This window comes from Juglans microcarpa x Juglans regia, chromosome 2D, assembly GCF_004785595.1.
Source record: "Juglans microcarpa x Juglans regia isolate MS1-56 chromosome 2D, Jm3101_v1.0, whole genome shotgun sequence".
Classification (NCBI taxonomy): domain Eukaryota; kingdom Viridiplantae; phylum Streptophyta; class Magnoliopsida; order Fagales; family Juglandaceae; genus Juglans; species Juglans microcarpa x Juglans regia.
Window position 1 is genome coordinate 37,704,358 of NC_054596.1, and position 25,434 is coordinate 37,729,791.

General features: G+C 35.3%; 1 protein-coding gene across 1 annotated transcript; it reads left to right on the top strand.

Moving 5' to 3' along the window:
* Positions 1-8,246: 8,246 nt before the first annotated feature.
* LOC121249491 (glycine-rich protein 23-like) lies at positions 8,247-8,534 on the top strand. The gene has a single exon (XM_041148196.1). The coding sequence runs from the start codon at positions 8,247-8,249 to the stop codon at positions 8,532-8,534; it is 288 nt and encodes a 95-aa protein (XP_041004130.1).
* Positions 8,535-25,434: the final 16,900 nt, after the last annotated feature.

Consider the following 25,434-nt stretch of genomic DNA (forward strand, 5'->3'; position numbering starts at 1 on the left):
TTTGAGGGGAATCGAAGCTGTGGAATCAGACAGCATTTACTTGGGAATCCATTAGCACGAAAATTAAATTGAGAACTTGTATTGAGTGGATTTCCAAGAACTAAATTTAAGAACCATAGACGTCCGGGACAGGGCATAAATTAGAGACAAATCCAGATCATTGAGAATAATAAGAGAACAAGCTTGACTTTGTTGCATATTAAATTAGACCTAGAGTATTACTATGGAAACAAAAACCATAAAAAATGCATAAAAGCTGAAAATTCAAAAAGAATTTGGTCCCGTTGCTACCCTTTTCTTGATACAAAAGCCTCAAGATTTTTAAAACATGCTCCTTTCTCCAAAATCCTTCCAGTAGATCTAGATGTTGTGGCTCGATACTCAGCTTCAGTGCTAGACCGAGACACCACTGCTTGCTTCTTTGCACTCCAAGAGACCAAACAATTGCTAAGCAAAACATCAAACCCCTTAAGTATAGTGCCTCTCATGCAGGTTGTTAGCCCAATCCGAGTCACAAAAGTCTTGCAAAGTAATATCTCCTTTGGAGTAGAACAACACATGGTCAACAGTGTGCTTGAGGAAGCGAATGACTCTTTTGACAGCAGACCAATGAGCAGTAGAGGGAGAGTGCATGTGCTAGCATAGTTGGTTCACAGAGAAGGAAACATTGGGCCTAGTGAGTGTACAATATTGGAGGGAGCCAACCACTTTCCGGTACTCAATAGGATCAGCTAGGGGTCACAATCATTGCAGGACATTTTGGGACCTGAGGGGCAAGGAGATTGGGCTGCTTTGGCTTCAACCATGCAAGTGCGATGTGTTGAAGGGTAGGACTCCATGTTTTGTGGCCCATGGCCAAGTCACTAGCCATGTCGAGATAAGGTTGGACAGCCCCACAGCAGCCCCACGGACATGCCATGGGCCCTGCTTGGGCCATGCCAGCTAGGCCAGCGCCCAGGCCATTCCTAGGCCATGTCAACCACATGCCAGCAGCCTTGCCAGCAACGTCAGCCATGCCCATGGGCCAGCCCAGCCCACCCTTGGGCTCATGCATGCCATGGGTCAACTTGGCTCATGCCAATTATGTTATTGTTTATTGTTTATTTTAATTTAATTATTTATTTTCTAATGGACCAATTGGAGGTTTTCAAGTTGTAAACCTTATAAATAGGAACCTTATAAATAGGACCCTTAGTCTTTGCATTTACATCTTTCGGGAAATTTCCTATATGAGGATTATTTTGTTTAGGAGATCAATAATCGGTGCTAGATACTTGGGCTTTTTGGGTGTAATTCGTGAATCCCAAAGAGAGGATCATACCTTGCAATTCTTAAATATGTGTGATTCATTTATCTTGTTCTTGCAACTTAGTGCAATTTGTGAATCCAAGTTGTTGTTATCCTTGTTTTTATCAAGTTATCAATTCATGAGGTTTATTTCAACTGTTGTGCAATTCATGAATCATTAGTTGATTTGTTACATTTTGTTCATTCAAGTTCTTAAGTATTTTACTTTGTTCTTGAGTGTTCATTATTTTGTTCTTGGTGTTCATTCTTTCATTGCTCATTTGATCCATTTCATACCATATACTCGACCACCATATTGTTTGTCATTCTTTTCATAATTTTGTCCACCTTCCATAAATTGATTCATTCATACAACTTGCCCTAGCCGCCACTCACTCATACCATACTAGTGTTCCTCAACTTTAAGAACCCTAATTCCCTCCATATCAATCCATATAACCCATAACCTCCACCTTCCATATTCGGCTACCACAAAGCCTTCATCTATTAAATCCATTGACCTAGCTGAAACCCTAATTGCCTTCCCTCTTCCCATAGAAACACTTACCATATTCGGCCACATCATAAGCCTTCCCTTCATAAAATCCTAGCCACCCACCTCAAGTCCTATAAGGTAATTCATCCCTTTTAGGAGTCTTGACTTCCCCACATTCAAATTTAAATCTCATTTCAAATCCCTTAATTTAAGGAATTGACAATCACATTCAATCACTTAAATCACTCTTCTTAAAATCTCTCTAGTCAACTACTGACTTGCCATCCTAGTCCAAATTTGAATTCCCATCTCCTATCAAAGATTCCCTCCATCTTGCAAACCTTCTATATCCATTTCCAATTATCCAAATCTAGTCAACCCTCCAAAGACCAAGTCAATCCTAATCCTACCATACCCATTTCGGCAACCCTAGTTGTCTTACACCCAAAACCCTAATTTCCCACTCTTCTACCTCATTCCCAAACCCTAGCATCATCCTAAACTCCAACCCTAAGCCAACTTTTCCCAATCTCGAAATCAACCCTAGCCACCCCATAAAACCCTAGCTACACTTTACAATACCAACCCTAATTACCATCCAAGTGGCCCAAACATCAAGGGCACCCTTCAAGCCATCCACATTGCATCAAACACTCATAATCATCACTTAGATAATCCAAAACCCTAACCTCACCTCACCTCACTCATCCAATCCTAGCCCATCATCTTGGTGCCACACTCAAGGACAAGTCCCAAGCCACCCACATTGATTTGCCATTCCTAAACACTTATTCTACCAAAGTTTATCATCATCTTCATCATTCCATCACCTAAACACCAACCATTTGTGGAAGGTCAAGCAAGTTGGCAAGGTCACTTGGTCATCACCCTCACCAAGGCAAGCTCGTGGTCCTTAGTGTTAGGGACAAGACCGGGGTCCCTAACAGATGTGTTATAGTATGTGGCTCATATTGAGTGAAACACATATATAAAGAAAGTAGGCTGATACTGAGAGTGAAACAGAGTGGAGTGAGGGGAGCTAATACCTCTGTACGGCTAGGATTAGTATAAATACAACATTATGTAACCTCAATTTGATAGTTACTGAAAATTCAGCCCCCGCTTCTGTGGATGTAGGCATACTACCGGACCACATTAAATCTTTGTGTTTTCTTGTTTTCGTTTTTCCGTATTGTTCATCATAATTGTCGCACGTAGCACAACATGATGCAACAAATATTGGATATACTTGGACTAACACAAATGAAGACCTGCAGTAGTGTGTGTGGCTTGAATGCCTAGGAAATAGCTCAAGAGATCGAGATCTTTAAGGGGATGTTTGGAAATCATTTTCATCTCATCTCATTTCATCTTGTTTCCTTCTCAAATATCACTCAAACACAAACACAAATAAAAAATAGTAGTAAGATGAAAAGTTGTAATGAGAATTAATCATTACAACTTTTTCAAACTAATAATTACAAATTTTTCAAATTTTCAAACAAAAAATAAAAAATAATTCAACTTTTTCAAATCTTAAAACAAAAATAATATTAAAAAAATAATATTCTAACAATATTTTAACTTTATAATATTTTTTTATTCAATTTTCTCTCTCTCATTTTCCAAAATCTAAAAAATACTTAACTCAAACCATCTCACTCCTATCTTAAATCATCTTACTACTATTCATAAACTTTTCATTTCATCTCATTCCACAAGCATCCACTAAGAGGGAAATGATGCTGGAGCTTAGAAATAAGAGAATTTATCACAGTAGGGGTAGTGCATGTAACAAGTTCATCATCCATATAAATTAGTATAAAACTTTGAATGTTGTCTTGAATGAAAGTGAACAAGGAAGTGTCAACCAGAGAGGCTTGAAACTCAAGTTCCATATATGGCCTTATGAAACTTGCACACAAAGTCAGGTTTAAAGCCATCAATAAACCCTTGTAGTTGTTCCATAAAAATATCCTCCATAAAAGCTCCATGCAAGAAGGCATTAGAGACGTCAAGTTGTAGAAGTTTCCACTAAAATTGAATAGTCATGGCAAGGATAATAAAATAGTGGAGGCTTTGACTACTTGACTAAAGGTTTCATGGTAATCAATGCCACACTTTTGTGATCAAAACCTTTGGCAACTAAGCATGCTTTGAACCTGTCAATGGAACCATCAGATATGTTTAATTTTATAAACCCATTTGTTACGAATAATATTCTGATTAGGAGGTCCAGGGCAAAGGCTCCAAGTTCCATTAAAGAGGAGAGCCTCAAAACTCCTTGTCATGGCTGCCAACCAACGAGAATCAATTACTTCCATAGAGAAGCTGGTAGGCTCAACTTCAGGGAGGTTAGAATGGAGACAAGTGAGAGGATAGCGAGTGGCGTAACATAAACGATAATCAGAGAAGGTTTTGGGTCGAAGTGAACATGTATGTGACCCGATTTGCATAGGATGAGAGGGTACAAGGGCCAAGGCAGTGGAGGTAACATCTTTAACATTAGTCAAGGGTATGAGAGTACAAGCATCATGAGGAAGCAAAGAAGATGGGTGGAGAGTGCTGCTATTGAGAGTAGTAGGGCTAGGGACAAGAGGCTTAAAGGTGGGGGAGGTGAGGTCAGGTTCTAAAGGCTCAGGACTTTCTATAGATGCAGTATGTAAATGGTCATGGGTAGGTAAAGGAAGAGAAGAAGTATTACTTACTGAGTAAAGGAAAGGATTATCAGAGGTAGCATTGATCTTGGAAGACAGATTTAGCTTTGCAGGTTAGCAGTGCATGTTCCTTAGCAGGAAAAGACTTCTCATAAAAAATAACTTGTCAGGATAGCTGGACTTTAGTTATAGTGGGATCAACGCAGTTGTAACCAGCATAGATGCAACATAAGAGAATGCAAGCTTTGGACCTATAGTCAAGTTTATGGTGCATAAGGTTGAAGAAATGGGAAGCATTTGCATCCAAAGACACGCAACATCGAGTAATCTGATGGTTTGAGAAACAAATTTTGGTAGAGAGTTTGGTTATCAATGATTGGTGAGGACAATATATTGATAACATACACTAAAGTCAAGGTGGGTAAGACCAACCTAAGTGAGCAAGGAGGGTAAGACCAATTTCAATTATATGTCTAAGTTTCATTCCAGAAAAATCATTTTGCTGTGAGGTGTGAGGACATGAATTTCTATAAACTATGTCGTGGTGGGTCAAGAAGGAGTGAAACCGAAAGGAAGTATGCTCCCTAACACAATCAGATTGAAGTTTTTGGATTTTTGAGCAAAACTGGTTTTCAACTAGGGTTTTGAATTTGATAAAACATTCATAAGTTGAGCTTTGGATTAAGGAGGATACAACCATGTATAACAGGAGAAGTCATCTATGAATACAATATAGCATTTGCAGCCTCCAAGGATAGTAATAGGAGAAGTCCAAAGATTAGTATGGATGAGTTCTACAGGAGATTATGTGATTCATGTGGATCGTTTGAAGGCTAGCTTTTACTTTTTCCAATTTAACAAGAATCACAAGACTCATTGTGGAATGAGGAATGTAGAGAGTAGGGGAACCAGCATTTTGAATGTTGAGGCCAGCTTTATTACCAATAGAAATTTTTTCATGACCTTGGTAAGGCTCTTGAATGATGAGGTTTTGAAGTTGATTTGCGATGTGTGCATTGGCAGCACTATCGGCATACCATGATTGACTATCAAACTCTTGGTTGGATTGTGCTACCATTGCAGCCAGTTGTGGAGGAGGATGGCGCCCTTGATACGAATAGCCCAAACGGTGAAAGAAGTCCAAGGTTTGATGATTTTATCTGCAGCAGATCTGACATGGGACCTTGGTGGTGTTACTACTATTTGGGAGATGCTACTAGAAATGTTAAGGGCTACCAAAAGATTTGGAGTTCCCATTTCTTGGTGAAAACCAAGAGTTGTTCTGTGATTTTTGTCCCTTTTTGTGAAAATTATGAGAGTTTCCGCAAGGAAGATACCTATTTGATGAAGAGAAACCTTGTTTTTGCATAATTAAGGCAAAGTTGGAGGGATCTTGTACTACAGCATGTTGTTGCTGCAAAAACATCTCATGTTTGAGTAGTTCCTCTTGGAAATCAGCAAAAGACAGTAGGTTGTCTCAAGTAGCTAACGAGAATGAGGTCACAAAGGAATGAGATGAGGAATTAAGGCCACTAATGATGAAAGAAATAATATCTTCATCATCAGTAGGCTTCCTTGTTGCTGCAAGCTAGTTTGCAAGAGACTTGGCTCCTTATAGATATTCAGAGCAAGATTTATTGCCTTGAGAGAGACACTAGAGTTGTCTCTTTAAATGTTGGTCCTTTACCCAAGCAGCATGTGTTGGGTTGGGGATCTATTTGCCTTGTTCATCAACAAGAAAATGATGAGGGCATGGCTCAGTACTATCCAAAATGCTCATCATATCGTGACTTCTCAGAATATGAACCGTCTAAGATAGGCCCTAGAGGTAGTTGCCACCATCGAACTCTGCACCAGAAAACTATGTGAATGAGGGAAAAACAGTAGGAACATGAGATGTCATTTGAGCATAGTAGAGGAGTGGAGAGAGGCCAGTAGTGCTCTTATACCATTAACAAAATTATAACATAATGGTTTATCAACTTGATCGAAACCATGAATTATATTTCATTATATATAGCTGTACAGAGTACAAGTAATGGAAGGATATGGTGTTAGGATTTGCAATATAATACTATTCAAGGAAACAATACACGTAGTAGAATATACAACAAAAGGAAAGACATAACTTGCTATTACTATGATGATACTCAAGATCCTGGTAGTTGACCATCATGATATATAGATGATTGAGTTGATATGATGTGTAGTTATTTCCATATAAGCTGCTCTTCACACTGTTTAGGAGATAATCTAACAGTGAACATGTAAAAAGCTATTACTACCAGTACTACCGACAGACAATAGTATATAAAAAATACTTCCCTAGGTAGCTAGGCTTCGATAAAATTGTCATCGACTCAACTTCTTAGGAGTCATCCCTAGCTAGGTTTCCAAAAGGTAATTTATTAGTCACTCCACACCTTAGAGCATTCTTGTGAGATATGCTTCACATTCTAAATAGAGTAAGGCCATTTAGATAGGTTCATATAATCTAAATTTAAGGTTTGCAATATTCTATTTTAATGGACTAAACCTTTTACAATAACAAGACCTAAAAAACGTGTACCTATCCTAATTTGCAATTCTTAAATAAATTGGCATCCATAACTTTTCTTCCAAGTAGTACTCATTTTACTGCATCAAACCATGCCTTATAAGCGTTTGCATCATTATTTTTTGCACCCGAATTCTTACCTTCTTACAAACTTCATCTTCTACAGATAACACTTCATCATTTCTCTCAATAAATCAAATGATCAAATGTTTCCCGAACAAGAGATTGAGAATAAATTTTCTAAGAAACCAAACATATATATCAAGCTGCCCAAGGGGTGGCCATGATCATTGGCCGCCCCGCGATGATTAGATGTGTGTAACGGGCATTTGAAATTGAATTTCTTGGAAATAAGGGGAGTTGTATCTTCTATAGTTTATTCAACATAGATGGTATGAATATAGACAAACCAATATTCACGTAGATGGTAATGTAATCAAGCTAGATGGCTTTTGTAAAGCTAGCAGTGAAGCAATATTATGACTGTCCTATCACCCAACCATGTTTTTGTTTAATTTTCCAATGATTTACTGAAAACATAGCACAACAAAAAAAAAAAAAAGTAGGTTGCAATTCAATGATTTGAGCTCTTCTATATAAATATTTTCATGGCCCATAAAAGTCTTGTATTGCAAGCAGTACATGATTGTGTTGATGGAGATTCCTCAATAGTAACCTAGTGTGGATTGGAAGTGGCAATGGTGGAAGAGAAGGTTCAGAGGTGGTTCTAGTGGGGGGAAAAGGGCTAACTTTCGGACATTCATTTAGTTTTGGCAAGATATATGGTTTCAGCTTTGGTTCTCGAAAACTGGGCATTAGTTTTACAAAGGTTGATTGTTTTGAAAAAGGTGATGGAGGTGGCAATAACAAGAGCATTGGTGGTGGTGGTGGTGGTGGGCTTGGTGGTGTTGTTGGAAACCCACATAAGAAAATAGAGGAAAAGCCTCATCATGGTGGTGTTGGAATTGGTGGAAGCAATAGAGATGACCATGTTGGTTGAGAGATTGGTGGCGGGTGTGGCGTTGGAGGAGGTGCATGTGGTGGTTCAAGTGAAGGAGCTGGAGCTGGCAGAAGTATTTGAAAAAGGTTTTGAAGAGTATTAGGAGCTGGGGGAGCTAGTGGAGACGGTGAAGATGGCGGAGGTATTGGCAAAGGGATTGGTAGTGGAACATAAGGTGGTGATGTTAGTTGAGGAGATGGAGCTAGTGGATATATTAGCAAAGGGATTGATGGTGGAACAAGAGGAGGAATGGGAGGTGGTGGTGCTAGTGGAGGAGGAGTTGGCAAAGGTATTAGCAAAGTGATTGGTGATAGAGGTGGCGGTGGTGGAGGAGTAAGTGGTGGGATATTTGGCAAAGGATTCGATGGAGGAATTGGAGGTGGGGTTGGTAATGGATTTGTTGGAGTAATAGGGAAAGGAATTGGAGGTGGTGGTAGCAATGTTAAAGGTGGCGGTATTAGTGGTGGAGGTGTGGGTTTTGGAGGAGGCATTGGTGGTGGCGGAGGAGGAGGGATTGATGGAGTTGGAGGAGGCTAGATTTTGTGGTGGTATAGGTGATCATGACGGAGGCATTAACAACGAAAGAGGATTGTTGGGTGGTGGAGTCGGATTTGGTGGTGGGGTATTGATGGTGGCAGTAGAGCTAATAACTCTTTTAACGTGTAGTAAAGAAATCTTGAAGTATAGTTAACTCTAACTAGGGATGGGTTGAACTGTTCACCCTTGCGCCTAATGTTGTCTGCAGAAAATATCTCCTTATGCATGGATGTTGTTCTTAATTTACATATTGCTTGGATTTCTTAAGCCCAACCGTTCATTACATGGTGCAACACTGCAATACAACCCATGCAATGACTGATAGTCATTTTGTTAATATAAGTTTATGGTCATATTGACTAAGGCAGATCATATGTAAGTATGTAACTGCTCATCAACTATTGAGTAAATTGGATTCAAGTTTTGTGTCCAAACTTTAGAGTAGAAAGATGGAGATATGAAATGCATCTCCGATAATTATACGTCTATAGTTTTTTATATTTATTTTACAACTCATTTTAAATCAATCAATGTAATTATGTTTTTTCATTAAAAAATAATTTTGATTTTACATAATTATTCTTTATTTTAAATAAAGTTAAAATAGTTGTAGACCAATCGTAAATTTATCACTTCTCGTGCTACAATATTTTATTTCAGAGTTAAATGCTAAAAGAGTTCACTAAAATAGTACTCCTTGTGATTTGTCTCTATTAAAAATTAGTTTAAGTTTTATTCTTATCTTTTTACTCTTTATATTTTTGGTTTTGGTCAAATTAATTCTTCCATAACTATTCCCTTAGTCAACTGTTAGAAGTTCTAGGTCAATACTAATAAATATGTGACACCTGTACATCATATTTTAAAAATTAAAATATACATAAGTAATTCAAAATAAAATAATCGTATACAAATTAAAAACTTCTAAAAACAAAATTTAATTTAAAATGAATATCATTTTTAGGATTTAGTCTCAATTTTAAAGTTTTAAAAATATTTAAACAAAAGTCTAGGATTTAATCTGAGTTTAAAGATTAAAAAAAAGCACAAACTTCTAAAATGCCTATATAGGTGTAAAAAATAATACATCTCATAACGAAAAATAATTTATTCATTTTAAAATGAAATTTGTTTGTTAGAAGTTTGTTTGTCAAATATTTCTTGATGTTGATCTGTTATTTTTACCAGCTGATTAACGGAATAGTGATGGAATAATTAATTTAAGAGTAATGTTAAATATAGTCATAGAATGTGCAAATGCTGAGCAATTTTTTTGAAAAAGAGTGGAGTTCACAATTAATTTTTTTTTTCATGTAGGTCCATATTTACTCACTTTTTTCATAATGATTGCGCGGCACTTGCGCACTCCATAACTACAAATATTATTTCTCTTAATTTAATAAAATTTGAAAGTATAAGGAATAAAATGTTTAAAATTTAAACCTTAAGAATAATATACCCTAGAGACAAACTAAGAAACTATTTTAGTATTAATCATTTATGGTTTTATATTGAATTAATAATTATTACGACCAAAATAAAATAAAGCTGAACCTGTTGTGATCTTCTTAGTTGATATAAAATAGGCCACAAACCCTATCACAATGATCATTTATTCGATTATATTGTGGTTGCTTCTCATCATCATATCTAATTAGCTCTTTTTTTTTTCAATTATAACAAAACATTCTGCTCTTTATTGATAGAGGAATGTTATGCATCAGTCACTATTCACTCACACATCGCACACCTCACACCTATGAATTTTTTTTTTTTTATAGAATATGGGAGTATTTTTAATACAATAATTCTATGGGCAACCGGGGTGCGTCCCCGCCGCGGCCCCCCGTCTAACGTGGCCCATGCCACGTCAGACGCCTTATTTTAATTAAAAAAAATAAGAGGCAGAAACCCACATAATCAACAAAGCGGGAAATGAAAAAGCGTCGTCTTCAAGCAAGCTTCGTCTTCTCTCAGTTTCGTTTTCAACTTCCAGAATCTCGATTCTTCTTCGTCTTCTCCCCCCTCGTTTTGGCCTGCAGATTGTCTCGGTTTCAGATATCAAAACCCATTTTCTTCTTCCTCTCGAGCTTCAGTTTTCTTCACCCCTTTCGAGCTTCATCTTCGAGTCGACCCACGAAGCAAACCCAGGGAAACCCCATCCCAACGAACACAGAAGCCGTCGTCTTCCCTCCGCGAGGCCCCGTCGTCTTCTCCCCATCGAAACCCCCATCTTGGCGTCTTCGTCTTCTCCCCATCAAAACCCTCATCTCGGCGTCTACATCTTCTCCCCATCAAAACCCCCAAGCGTCTTCGTCTTCTGCCATCGTCTTCGTCTTCTTCACTAAAGTCACCGCCCGAAGTCCCTTCGTCTTCTCCACGAACACCCACGAAGCCCCTTCGCCTTCTCCACGAACCTACGAACACACATAGCACTACTAGTTTCAGCCCACGAAGTTCATTCGTCTTCTCTACGAACCCACAAAGCCCCTTCGTCTTCTCCACGAACCCATGAACACCCACGAAACCCCTTCGTCTTCTCCACCAAATCCCCTCCAGATTCTCCACCCAGATCTGAAATCCTCCTCCGTCTTCGTATTCTGTTGGTGCAAGGTCACCTAACTATTTCAGGTTGTTTCAATTGCTTTATTATTTGTGCTAACTTTGCATGTGACCTACAATGCTAGTATATATATGGTTTTGATCTTGATTCTGGTATGTGTTTTGTAGAATTTGGGTAATTTGGATTAGGAGCTTTGAAATGCTTGATATATAGTGTTAAAATTTCTTATGTTGGCTATATAGAATTTCTTATGTTAAAAGATGATCGAGAGCCCCCACTGATGATCAGTTCGGACATGCTGTAATTCATTTTATTTCGACCATAATTTTAGAATGAGTCATAGAACATGTGCACTTTGATTAGTTTGTAAGCTTTTCAGTTTGTTGGTTTAAAAGAGGATGAGGGTTAGGTATACGAAATCTAATCATTTTATAGTGAAAACATTTACAAAAAACATTGGATGTAAATGCTAAAAAGAAGAAATTTTGTAGACTGTAAATCCATGTCATTGAGAATAATAGGGAAGGAAAATAAAGAAAGACATTCCAATCCAAAGTATCCTATGGGCAAAAAATATTTTGTTTATTATAAATATTTTTTGTATGATTTTCACAAAAGTATAGCGTAAGCTATCCAAAAGAAGAAATGGTGGTCCAAATAACATGTAAGCTTTTCAGTTTATTGTTGCTAACTTGTAACAAAGACAAACACATACATGCTTGTAGCTTCTAGACTGGTTTGCTTTATTTCTTGTTGTAAGTTTGCATGTGACCTGCAATGCTAGTACATGTATGGTTGATCTTGATTCTGGATTAGCTTGTAAGTTTGCATGTGACCTGTAAGTTTGATCTTTCTTTAATTTCATCTACTACATATACATGATTGGACAAGGTGATACACGTTACACAACGACCTTGATTATAAAAATTGCAGCAGCTTTAAGCTTTCATACATTAGTACTGAAAAGGGTAACCAAAAAACCATATTTAACATGTGAGGATGAAGAAATAAATCTTCTTTTTGAGAATGGCAATGAATAATCCTGATCCTTCAAGAATCAATTAGGTTTTAGGTGAGAGAATTTTCCAAGTTTGAAGTTATATTCTGTCTGGGTCAGTCTCAGATGCCTTTAATATAAACAATTCTTCTTCCCCAATATCCAAATAATCCATGTTGGTTTTCGGATTTCACATGTAACAAAATATAAAACATCGTGTTAGAATGTCATCATCATCAATGTCTTTTAAATCGTTTGGAAAACATACTTTGGGATAACCATTATGCTTCTGTAAGGTCGAAGTTACATTGAGATATTCAAATACAATAAGAAATCCAGGACGACCTTTCTTAGGGTGTCCAAAATATAACTCAGAGGTAACTACATCATTTTTACATCTAACATTTTTAAATTATAGGATTTAATATGTTGTACATCTAATTCTTTTTTTATGGGTATAATTACAGGGATTACCATATTGTAAGTTTTTCATATGGGCAGATAGAAATCAAGAATTTAAGGCCCAACTTCGAGAAAAAAAATAATGAATTGTTAAGGAAGGAGAAAGAGCTCGAGCAGATACTCAACGATGTTGAAAAGACGAAGACTGAGCTCCGTAAGAGAGCGGATGAAGTCGAGAAGAGAGAGATGGTGGTTTCCAATAGAGAGATGGTGCTCTTGAAGCGCGAAGCTGAAATAAGGCGTTCACACACAATACTTCTGGTGTATTGGGCTTTTTCATTTGTAGTTGTGTGTTGGTTGGTAGTAGTTGTATGTAAGTAATTGCTGCCTAGTGTTTGTGTGTGATGTATTGAGACAGTTGTTAGATTATTGGACTTTGTATTTGATGTATTGAGGCAGTTCTTAGATTATGCCCAAACTTGGTGCTAACTTGTAAGTTGTAAACGTCACTGACTGCATGTATATATTAACTTGTATAATTTACTTACTGCATGTATTTAGTGTATCCTTTTCTATTTGCATGTGTTTTTTGTGATTGGATTAAATTAGCAATAAATAGATGGTTCCTCCTGGAATTCTAAACTTGGTTTATGACCAAAGCAGGTTGGTACTTGACATTTTGGCATTTTGGTGGCCAAATTGCACCAGAGCAGGTTGCCAAGGCACTTGGTATTTTGGTGCCCAAATTGCACCAGAGCAGGTTGCACGGAAGCATTTTGGTGTCCAAATTGCACCAGATAACATATAGCATAGAAACTGGATTATTTTTCCAACAATTCCAATATGTTGCCCGTATAATACAGCAAACTTATGGCATGAGATACCTGTTTCTAAATGAGATACAACAAACTTATAATACAATACCAATATACCTGCTTCTAAAAGAGGATACCATGAAATATCCTCTTACAATGTACCTACTACATAAAAAATAATAGCAATATAACTTAAATCTACAAAACTCCTTAAATATAACTTAGTCCCACAAAAAATACAAAAGCTACACAAATAAGTCACTGTAATTAATCCATTTCACAAGTACGTCCCTGGAATACATTCATTCCACAAACAATAATTCTATTCCAACAAAGTATACACAAATAAGTCCCTGGATTACACTCATCCCACAAAACAATACATTAAATCCACAAAAAATACATTAAATCTACAAAAGTCCTTGAATATAACTTAGTCCCATAAAAAATACATTAAATCCACAAGTCCTTGAAATACATCCATTCCAAAAAAATAAATTAAATACATAAAACATAAATAAAACACAATACATCCTTTGAATCATATCATTGCAGCGGTTGTGATCCATCCAACCCAATTTGCATCTGCAAAAAATTAAAGTCAAATATTATTTTCATGTCGATATTAGCATTAAAATATAAAAAAACTCTTGAATTACACTTACACTTTCTTGACTTAGAATCAGTGTTCCACGGATTTGGGCTCCACTAGTGTCGAAGGTTGTGCTTTCTGGAACAGCCTGGTGAGAAATACTCGTAAAAATACAGCCAAACATTAGAATTTAAATATAAATATGTACTTATTAATATACTTGTTGTCCAACATTGGATGCATCCATCTCTGAATAATAAATAAAGGTCTCCGTGTGTCCACGCATGGTGTATCTCCTCCATCCCGCTAATAATCAAGTAACAAATAATATCACAAAGTTGTCATAATTGCATTATATAAAATTAAAAAAAAAATGTCATATATTAAATTTGATCCACCTCTTTGCGTTTTCCTGATGCTGTTTTCGCTTTGACTTTTCGCATGTCTTTCTCCATCCTGGATGCTCTCCTCAGTGATGGAAGTTTGTCTTTCCCTCGCACAACATGTGGACTGAGTACTTTCTTAGAAGTACCAACTATAGTAGTGTCATTTACCGTACAACCAACATTGGAACCTATTTGGGTAATCGATGGGTGTTGTTGGTTGGCACGATACAACTCAATCATTGCATACAACTTAGTTTTCGCATCCTCAGTATGCTCTTTCGAACTCGCTGCATCAGTAATCATCTCATAATAGATATTCAACAGCTCTGAATATCTATTAGAATCTGCCGGTTGTTCTCCTGCATCATAGCTACTGTGGATTAATGTGTATCGCATTTTGATATCATTCCTCCATCAATCTAAAATGTACCTATCTGGCAAAATATTTATCTCGTTACATTTGAACACGGCCAAAATGTGCCGACACAATATCCCTCTCATCTGAAATAATCCACAAGAAGACTTTGCAGCTGCATCCCCCTCACTAAAGTCCACAGAATGTGTAACTAGCTTGGTGAACTCTTCCAAACGAACTTCATCCTCTACCAGATAGGTCTTTACCGCACCATCATTCTTATGTAACTTTAGATTCATATCGATGATTCCTGTAATTTGAAGTTGAACTTCCTTGAATTTAGCATTCATGTACAAATCTTGGAACCTCTTCTCTATTGGAGATTTAGATATGCAGGGAATCGTGACACTAAACGAGTGGAAGTCCGCGGCATTTTCATTCCCAATTTTTTTTTCAACGCGTTTTCAAACTGGTCAACAAACTCTTTTAGGTTCGTCTTAGCATGAACATACCCGTCAAAAATGGCATTCATGCTCTCACTTCATTGCGTTGTACTCATTCCAACCCAAAAGTACTCGTTCAAGAATGTTGGAACCCAATGCTCACGCTCAGCATATAAACTTTGCAACCACGCATTCTCATGCAAATTGTACTTGGCAATTAACTGATCCCAACACCTCTCAAACTCTTCAATACTTTGGGTGTCATACACACACTTCATTAATGCATTATTCATCCTAGTTTTATAGGAACCATAGGAGCCAAGCTTTTCGGAAACTTTCTTCAAGATATGCCATAGGCAAAATCTATGTTGGGTCTATGGGAAAACAATAGCAATTGCATTTTTCATCGCTCTATCTTGATCAGTGATAATAGATTTCGGAGCTATGACATCCATACACTACAGCCAGGTCTTGAATAACCACACCAAGGTCTCCGTATCCTCACTAGAAATCAAGCCTGCTCCCAACAAAATTGATTGTCCATGGTGGTTTACACCAACAAATGGTGCAAATGGCATCCCATATCTATTCGTCAGGTATGTGGTGTCAAATGTGACCACATCACCGAAATACGAATACGCTGCTCTACTACGGGGGTCTACCCAAAAGATATTTTTTAACCTCCCATCATCATCTAAATCCATCAATGCAAAGAATCCAGGATTTTTGTACTGCATCCTACAAAAATACTCTCGAAGCTCACTAGCTCCACTAGCACCAAGTCGTAGATGTCTTCCATTGTCGATGTAATTACGACAATTTTTTTCCAAAAATGGGAGGTTTTCAAATCCGCCCGCGCCAACAACAAGAGATCCAAAACTCTTATTCATTCGGATGCCAGCCAAATCATTTGTATCTAAAACTCTTTTTATGGAGTCACTCACTTCTCTATTACATCGAAAGAATCAGAATTTCTTTAGACTGAGGTCATGGTTAAGGATATTATGAACTGTAGTCAACCGAAGCTTTCCATCAGATTTTTAAGGCATTAATCTTTGCCTTACATTCTGTCTTTCCTGTCGGGCGTGGGTTGGCGACATTGAAAGTCTTATTACGGGCCTTCCCACCACATGCACAAGCAAGGGTGACATACCTAACCATCTCATCTTCTCCCCTCTCAGTCCTTTTTGTCATCACCCCAAACCCGCATTTCTTAGCATATTGCTTATAATAACTCATTAAATTTTCAAAGGAATTAAACTCCATTCTTGACTTTGGCTCCTTAATCATATAATCACCATCCATTTCAACATTCTGAGATGTCCCCGCACTACCATCCTCATTTTCCTGTGAAAGTGGTCTATCCTCATTACTTTCCTCAACTCTAGCGGATGTACATAGTGGTTTAGTTTCCCCACCCTCATGTCTATTATTCTCTGAATCAACTATTCTACTCGTAGCAAAACTTGTATTGATGAGAGGAGTCGAAGGATATATGGCATGTGGAAATAGGTAACCAGCATTCTGCAAAAGACACAAATAAATCTGCAATTAAACTCCTGAATTGGAGAAATGAATTTATTAAAAATAAATAATAACATAAAATCACCATTTGTATGTTGATTGGATATTTGTGCCCATCTAGATATGGCAGAAATCCTGGTGACCACGTAGGCACTTCTCCATAGTAACCATGCATGTGATTTGGAATGTTTGGACAAGTTGATGGTATGTCCTAACATGTTATTGGATTTGCGTTATTTATGTATTTTGAAAATAAATATCAAGTCAATACATTTCAATGTTATTGATAGATTAAATTATATAACATACCGCGAATGGAGAATTTGAGCTAGATAGTGTTGGCGTGGATGGGTGTTCTTTACCATTTCCCATGCTCAGAGGGAGCCAAAAACAAATACTGGATCTAAAGAGTAAAAATGCAAATAAGGAAGCTCAGATATATGAGCTATATAGAATTCCTCTATACAAGTATAGAATGTGCTCGGTATAAACTCAATAATTGGCAGTTTATTAGCACTTGTTTAATTAACATAATTCCAGGCTATAGATATTATGCACTTGTTTAATTAATTTACAGCCAAATAGTTGTCTGAAACTCTGAAACTCATTAGATCCACCAAACTCTTACTTAATCTACAATTGCTTTTTCTGCCTTTCAACAACAATAATTCATACATACGAGATCTAAATCCTAAAATTTTCGAGCATGTTGAAATGATCTACTAAACAGGAGAATTAATAGATCTTTAAGATATTATCTGATGTGAATGCAATAATGGGTTTCAATTACAAACATGTATAAGACATAATACAAACCTTAACCAGAAAATTTGTAAAAAGGAAATCTGAAGAAATCTGGGGGAGTCGTGACTTTGATTAGGCAAGAATGCACCAAAAATATTTCGGATGGGTTTTGAAGAACCGAATGACATCAACCCCATCCAACGCCAACGCAGATCCGTCTCTCACCCATGACGACGACAGCGACGAAATGCTTTCACTCCCACATTCTATTTCGCTCTCACTCTGGTTTCACTCCCACCCACTCCTACATACTAGACGAACGCAGAAAGATAGTGAGAATTTAATCTATCAGATCTATTGGTTGATGTGGGTTACCATTATTCTCTCGGGAGAAGATGAAGCTCGAGACTTCGGGCCAAGATGAGAGAAGAAGACGAAGCTCGGGAGCTCGAAATTCTGCAACTCGAGAGAAGACGAAGCTCGGGCACAATCTCGTTTTCGTTGCCGATGAAGCAAGAACGAGACAATCTGCAAGCCAAAATGAGGGGGGAAGACGAAGAAGAATCGGGATTCTGGAAGTTGAAAACGAAACCGAGAGAAGACGAAGCTTGCTTGAAGACGACGTTTTTTCATTTCCCGCTTTGTTGATTATTTTTAATTATTATTTTTAATAAAATGTTAAATGTGAGATAGTAAATAATAACTGATAAGAAAGTAATGGCCAAATGGCTCATGCAACGGTTCAGATTGATAAGCCTTTTTAACTGTTATCGGCAAGTTATTACCCAAAAAAATCTCGTTATTCAATCCATTATCATATATGTAGTCTTAACTGGGCCAGAATTGATTCTGCTGGGCCGAAGTTAGAGCAAACAGTGTTAGGAAGCATGTTGTCAACGACTAATTTATAAGTTTGTTTGTTAACTCAATATTACTTATGTCCATATAAAAAAAGAATCTTAAAGTATTATATTTATTTATATAAGATGATGTGCATTAACAATAAAAGTATATATTATACTTGTTTTCGTAAGTTGATGTACATAAACAATATGTTTGGCGTGTTATGAATATAATGAATCCTACGGTAAGTGGTGTGTTACTACCAGACTTGTGAATAGTACAACTCCATTATTAAATTGGAAGTCATATAGATATTAAAGCTTTGGTTTTGAAAAAGAGCTATGTTATTTATTTTTAATCTAGGCTACGTTTGAATGTTGATTTGAGCTCGGCTGAGTTGAGTTATTTATGAATAGTAGTGAGTTGGTGAAGGGAGTTATATGAGATTCATCTAAACTGAGTTTAAAGTGTATTTAGATGTTAAGATGAATTTAGTACTTTTTATAAAAAATTAAAAAAGGTTATTGATTCCACGTATAAAAATGTTTTAAGTTAAAAAAGGTTGCGGATCCCACATATAAGAAGGTTTTGAGTTGGGATGAGTTTAATAATTTGAGAGTTGAGTATTTAAATTTTAGACTCAACTTAAAATTAGATTGAACTTAACTAAGTTCGGCTGAATTTAAAAACGGCTGAATTTGAAAACCAAACACAGCCTAAACTAATGTAGTAATGTGGCAAACTTACTTTACTATATTAGTGGTATATATATTTGGAGTGCATATAATATGTAGGACATGATATCTTTTGGTGTTGGCTTTCTCAGCTTGAGGCCTGTTTTGAATCTACTACTGTTTTCGAGCACGCCTCAAAGAGTTTTGACCTTCCAGCCCACCAAAGGTCGAATTCTTGAAAAGCATCCATTTAAAACTAGGTCAGATATGTACAAGGGCGAGTTTGGAAGCAAATTAAAGCTTGCATAGACTTTAGATATTTTGCTCATAAAAAACTGGTTTCATTTCATTAGAATTTCCGAAAATCTGGATCAAGATCCTGGCTTCAAGCGAGAAAGAAACAAGCATACAAATTAGGTTTTACCGCATTTATTGAACTAGAGAAATTTACACGTTGACAATAATAAATATTAAATTGTTGGATCTATTTCTTATGATTATCTTTCTCACATGAGGCCGCCAAGTTTAGGAAAGAACTTGTGAAATGAATTTTCAACAAATTATGATCTTCCTTGCTCCAATACACAAGGCAGATGGCATTAGTTTTTGTTCATTTCTTTGATCCCTTGCATTACAAAATAAAAATTGTTTATTTGTGATCAGTTATTTCTTGTAAAAATGATTATTTATTATTAAAAGTAATATGTTTTCATCGTAAATAATTTATTACAAATGTTTATTTTTTTTGTAATATTAGTTATCTACCAAAAACAAATGCTAAGTTTAAATATTCTCAGTAAGTACTTTTTTCACACGTTTGCTCCCAAACAATCCCCAACTGTCACAAGCTTATATGGCATTTTATTCAGCTTCAAAGAAATGCATGATTTGTTGAACGCTAACTTTTTTGGACGGTGGATGGGATATTGGTGGGTTGCAGAACTTCCACATGATATGATATCAGTGTATCTGTGTTGTTTAACGGAGGTAATGGAGGCGGCCACGTCTGTTCCCATTTTAGGGACTAATCAACCTGCATTATTAAAGTATGTGTGTAGGTGGATCATTTATTGGACTTGAGAGTTGCATTATATCATGATATAATATATATATATATTTTTTTTTTTAGGCATGATATAATATATATTTAATTAATGTGTGCAGTTGAAGCAACAGTGTTTTGGAAAAACAAGGAATAAGTGGAAAGAGATTTGAAGGATGTTTGACTCAAAAGTACTTCTTCAATTAAAAAAACAAAAGAAAAAGAAACAGTTGTGGATCAAAGGGCAGGTCATTATCCAATAAAAAAATTTTTTTATTTTTACAGTGAGATGAAATGAAATAAAATGAAATAAATTAAAATTAAAGTTAAAAAATTAAATAAAATATTATTAAAATATATTTTTTTAATATTATTTTTATTTTAAGATTTGAAAAAATTAAATTATTTATTTTATTTTGTATGAAAATTTAAAAAAATTATAACGATTAGATAAGATGAGTTGAGATGATGAAGAACATTAATACTAATTTTAAAATATAATACAGTGAACCTAAATAGGAAACTAGTTTAATTTGTTTTATCTAGTCTAAGAATAATATTTGAGCCAAACTAGCTTAATTTGTTTTATATGTGTGAATGGAGTTTAGTTCTAATCAAGCAAAGCCCCGGCCATCATATAGATCAGGAAGAATGAGACTATCAGTGTGAATTAATGATGAGATGAATTTAATTTACTTTTACCAATATAGAAAAGCCCCCGCGCTAGCTGATACATCATCCCAGGCCATGTTTCAAACGTACATCTTCTATGAGCTTCCTGGCAAATTAGGCTTGGACATGAGGCTAGCTAGCTGGTCAGGAGTCATCCGTGATGATCACTAGAATTTATTTTTTTAAGTTTTTTTTTTTATTTATTTTCTCTTGTTTTGTACATTTTTTTCCCTATTTTGTCACCCAGATTTGAATTAGTTGGCAAAGCATATACGCAATGATTGAGGCCATTGAAATGACTGGAAAAGCTGGTGAATGATTAACCAGCAAACTACAGTAGTAAGTGACTATTGAGTGATTACGTTTCAAATTTGAATAGATTTATGTTTTTGATGTGTTGTACAACATGACTTTGATCGATCACACATTCGAAGTAGCAAGGTAATGCCTCCCCCGGCCCTGATCTCCAAATTAGCAAGCTAACTGAGGGAGGTTCATATGCCGGCAGTAGTGTAGACGCACACTCTGATTTGAACACTCCATTTTGGAAGTTTTGTGGAAGTAATTAACACTATATACTTGTTTTTTAGGAAGTGGGTATCCAAATTCACAAATGTTTCTTTCTATTATTGTCTTACCTTTCATTTTCCATTGATCATTCTGTTTTTGAAGTTATTTATAATAATTTTCATTATCATGATAACTACTGAAGTAGAGATCAATCGATTCAATATCTTTTGTCAATCAAAAATACGTATATGATCAGTCCATTAATAGATTGATCTAGGGTACTTATTGTAAAGTCTCGTTTATTTTTACAGATAAAATGAGTTATATTAAGTTAAAAGTTAAATAAAATATTGTTAAAATATATTTTTTTAATGTTATTTTTATTTTAAGATTTGAAAAGGATGATTTGTTTATTTTATTTTATTTAAAAATTTTAAAAAAATTATAATAAATAGATGAGATGAAAAGGGGATGATTGTGAAAATAAATAAGAGGTAAGTAAATAAATCCATAAGCCAATTGCAGCCAATTGTAAGGGCCGACACTTGGCGCAGCAGCCAAATAATTAATAACCACCGCGCGCATGTCCCTGGCTAAAATGGATAATTATAAAAATATTGTTTATGAGTTCATTTCGCCCCTAATTTCTTTTCCGAAATAAATATTCTAAGACTCATATTTGCATGCTTATTATAATTTTGTAGAGTGAAAACATTGATTGAATTGCTCCTATCCATTGATTGAATAATATATAATGTAATTAATCAATATTAATTTTTTTTAAGACATTTTTCTTTTCATAGCTTAAAAGGTCTAATATTGCCGCATGCAGCTCAGAACAAACCAAAATACAGTCCCAATTATATATACATGATGCGTATTGCTGTCTCCCTCTTCATGGCGGCATGCAGGCCAACTGAGGGAGGTTTTATATGGCAATGTAGAGACACCCCAATTTGAACTTCTATGATCGATCCGTTCCTTTAATTTGGAGGATTTGAGGAAGCGACGTTTTACATTTTGTCTTTTAATTTGGTAAGTGGGTACCCATGATTTCAATCCATTGATTCTGCCCGACAACTTGTTTACGATCGATACCCAGAAGTTGAGATGATCATTTAATCCATCTTATAAGTTTTGTCGGATATATGGGAGTCCTCTATATATATAAACTGTTGAGAGTTGAGACTAGTCAAAATCCACAAGCTAATCAATCAAGGGAGACAGCTGCTCGCCTATTGGATATACATCATACGAGACCAAGCCAATATATACACTAAATCCAAATCTCATTCCAAAAACAATCCGAACTGTAATTGTTATTTGAACGGTAATTTATCGTTCAAACAGTAATATTTAGGGACGAATGATTTTGTCCCTAAAATTAATTGTCCGTTCAAACATACTAGCATATCCGTTTGAATAGTGTTAATTCGGTTCAAATGGTACCAAACTCGTTCAAACACTAAAAATTTGTTCGACCTAGAATAATTTCCATTCGAATTACAATAGTGTTCGGTTCGAACGAAAATTATGCCCATTCGAATAGAAAAGTCTGTTCGAACAGAAATATTTTCATTTCAAACGGTTAAATTTCAGTGAAATTTTGCCGAGATTTGAAACGTACTAATTTTGACATTTTATCGTTCATAGTTACGGTTTATAACTATATATGTCTGAACTGTGTTCGTTTCGTTCGAATGGCACCAAACCCGTTTGAGCAGTAATAATTTGTTCAAACTATAATAGTGTGTGTTTGTTCATATGGAAATAGTGGTTGTTTGAATTGGAGTAGTGTTAGTTTGAACAGCTAAATTTCAGTAAAATTTGCCCGGGATTTGGAACACTCTAATCTTTTGAAATTTTACCGTTCGTACAGTCAACAATGTTCTAAAAAATATAAAGCGCCCCAGATTTTAAGAAATTTGGGATATTTTACAGCTCAGAGAGAGAGAGAGAGAGAGAGAGAGAGTAGCATACCAAAGATGGAGAAATTTTAGAAGTATTCTTGTGAAGTAGGGAATGAGAAGAGTTATTTTTTCTTTCAAACAAATGAAATTTTTTTTGTAGTTTGAATATACATTTTTTCTATACTCCACTAATGTTGTCTCTCTTTTTTGTTCTTATAGGGAATGCTTGGTGCTCAAAAATCACTTTTTTGGTTTGTATTTGAGATATACTTACATAGATTTTGTTCTTGTTTTCAATTTTCTTGAAATATATAAAAGCTTGTTGTTTACTATAAATTTTATTTTTTTGGCACCTTACGATGTTCTTTATTATTATAATATTATTTATTACAAATTCTGGATGCTTGGTGTAGGCTTCATGTTTATATTTTGTAGGTTTTGTTCTTGGGAATATTTTGTAGGCTAATATTATTATTGTTCATAGAAATTTTAATTTAGGGATTGTTCTTGACTACAAAGGAAGATAAAAAGTTTAAGACTTGAATATAATTGAGATGAACAGATCTGGGAAGAACAAAAGATCAAAATTTTCAAACTTGGTATGTTTTGTTATTTTGTATTGTTCGCATATTCAAGACTATGGTTAAGAATTTGTAATGAGTTGTGTCAATTCTCTCAATTAATTTGTTATGGTCAAGAATTTGAGGGGATTTTGTAATGAAGATTTTTTTGCAGCTTTTATATTAATTTTGTTGATTTTATATGACTATATGCTGTTAGGTGAAGGCAACAAATGCCTTCACCGCAATAGTTATTTGTGATGTTTTTAATCGTGGTAAATGACTATTTGTGACTAGTTTTACAAAACAAAAATCCATTCAGTTATGACTATTAGGGACGGAATTTTATTTTTGTCCCAAATAAAATCTATTCGAATGGTTATTTTTTGCGTTTGTATAATTATTAATTGGTAAGAGTCAGATTAACTGCAAAAGCCATATATATATATATATATATATATATATATATATATATATATATATATATTGTATGTGGTTCAAATCATGCACAAGCAGCCACAGTACGAGGCTAAAGTGAAAAAAAATAAAAAATAAATAAAGCTAGCTTGAATAAAAGGAGGTTTTATTAATCGGCCAAAATTTCCATCTGAAAATATCTTCAATCATGTGCATTTAAAATATTACTTCTTTAAATCGGGTGGGGGGTGGAGGCCTGCGGGAGGGCTGCAAGCCGCTGGGCCAGTGACAAAATCAATATTGCATGGCGGCTTCAACTACATCTCAATCTGTGGTCATGAACAAATCATATATAGAAGAATCAATATTGGCGACGCCACATATATATATATATATATATATATATATATATATATATATATATATGCATGCATGTGTACGTAGTACCATCCACATTTGCAAGCTGTTTGATAACACGCTAATAATTTGCATCTTCAACAATATTAATGCTAGTCGTATCGAATATCCGTCTATGGTAAAAAAAAATACTAACAATATTTTATCACATTCAAATTTATATATATATATATATATATATATATATATATTAATATGCAAGCTTTTTATTTTTCTTTCTTTTCACCTTACGATGAATTAGCGCAAAGTTTTATTTACCTAATCACATATATATATATATATATATATACACACACACACACACACACACACACACACACATATAATATACATCACGACGTTATTGCTTTATTCTTAAGCAATTACGTACGCACGTATACCTCATGATGTCGTGCATGTATCATTCATGTATCTTTGTAACTTTTTTTTTCTTATTATATATATATATATATATATTTTTTTTTTTTTTGGGGGGGCAGGGTTGCAAGGAAGGGCCGCGTTGAACCCACCACTCGAATGGATTTTCGAGATTAAGATAGAATTCCTGATTTTTGTGAAAGAATATTTTTTTAGATTCCTGCAGATAAATATTAATCAGTCATCATGCATGATCGTCAGCTGCTAGCTAGCAGCTTGTTATTAAGTTTCATATATAAAACCATATATAATATCCATGATGCAGAGATGATAGATGCATGGTTCGTTAATGAAGTCACGCCACGAAAAAGAAAAATAAACTAAAAGACAACTAGATCAATTAGAAATTAATTATTTTATTTTTTTCAAGATGAAAGAAAACTCATGATCAGCATTTTATATATATATATAAATATATATATATATAATCTCCTCTTCTTTCTTTTTCTATTTTTTTCCTCTCTTTAATTTCTTTAATTGGATTAAAAATAAAAACAACTATATATATATATAAATATTGCTTATCCTGGCCAGTTTGAAAAACGGGTCCGATCAATTTATCCAAGTTTGGCTTCGAAAAATAGTACTACTGAAAGTCTTTGCCATTATAATTATTA

Bases quoted from the DNA above. Each gene is read 5' to 3' on its own strand.
- LOC121249491 (XM_041148196.1), top strand. From the start codon at position 8,247: ATGGGAGGTGGTGGTGCTAGTGGAGGAGGAGTTGGCAAAGGTATTAGC.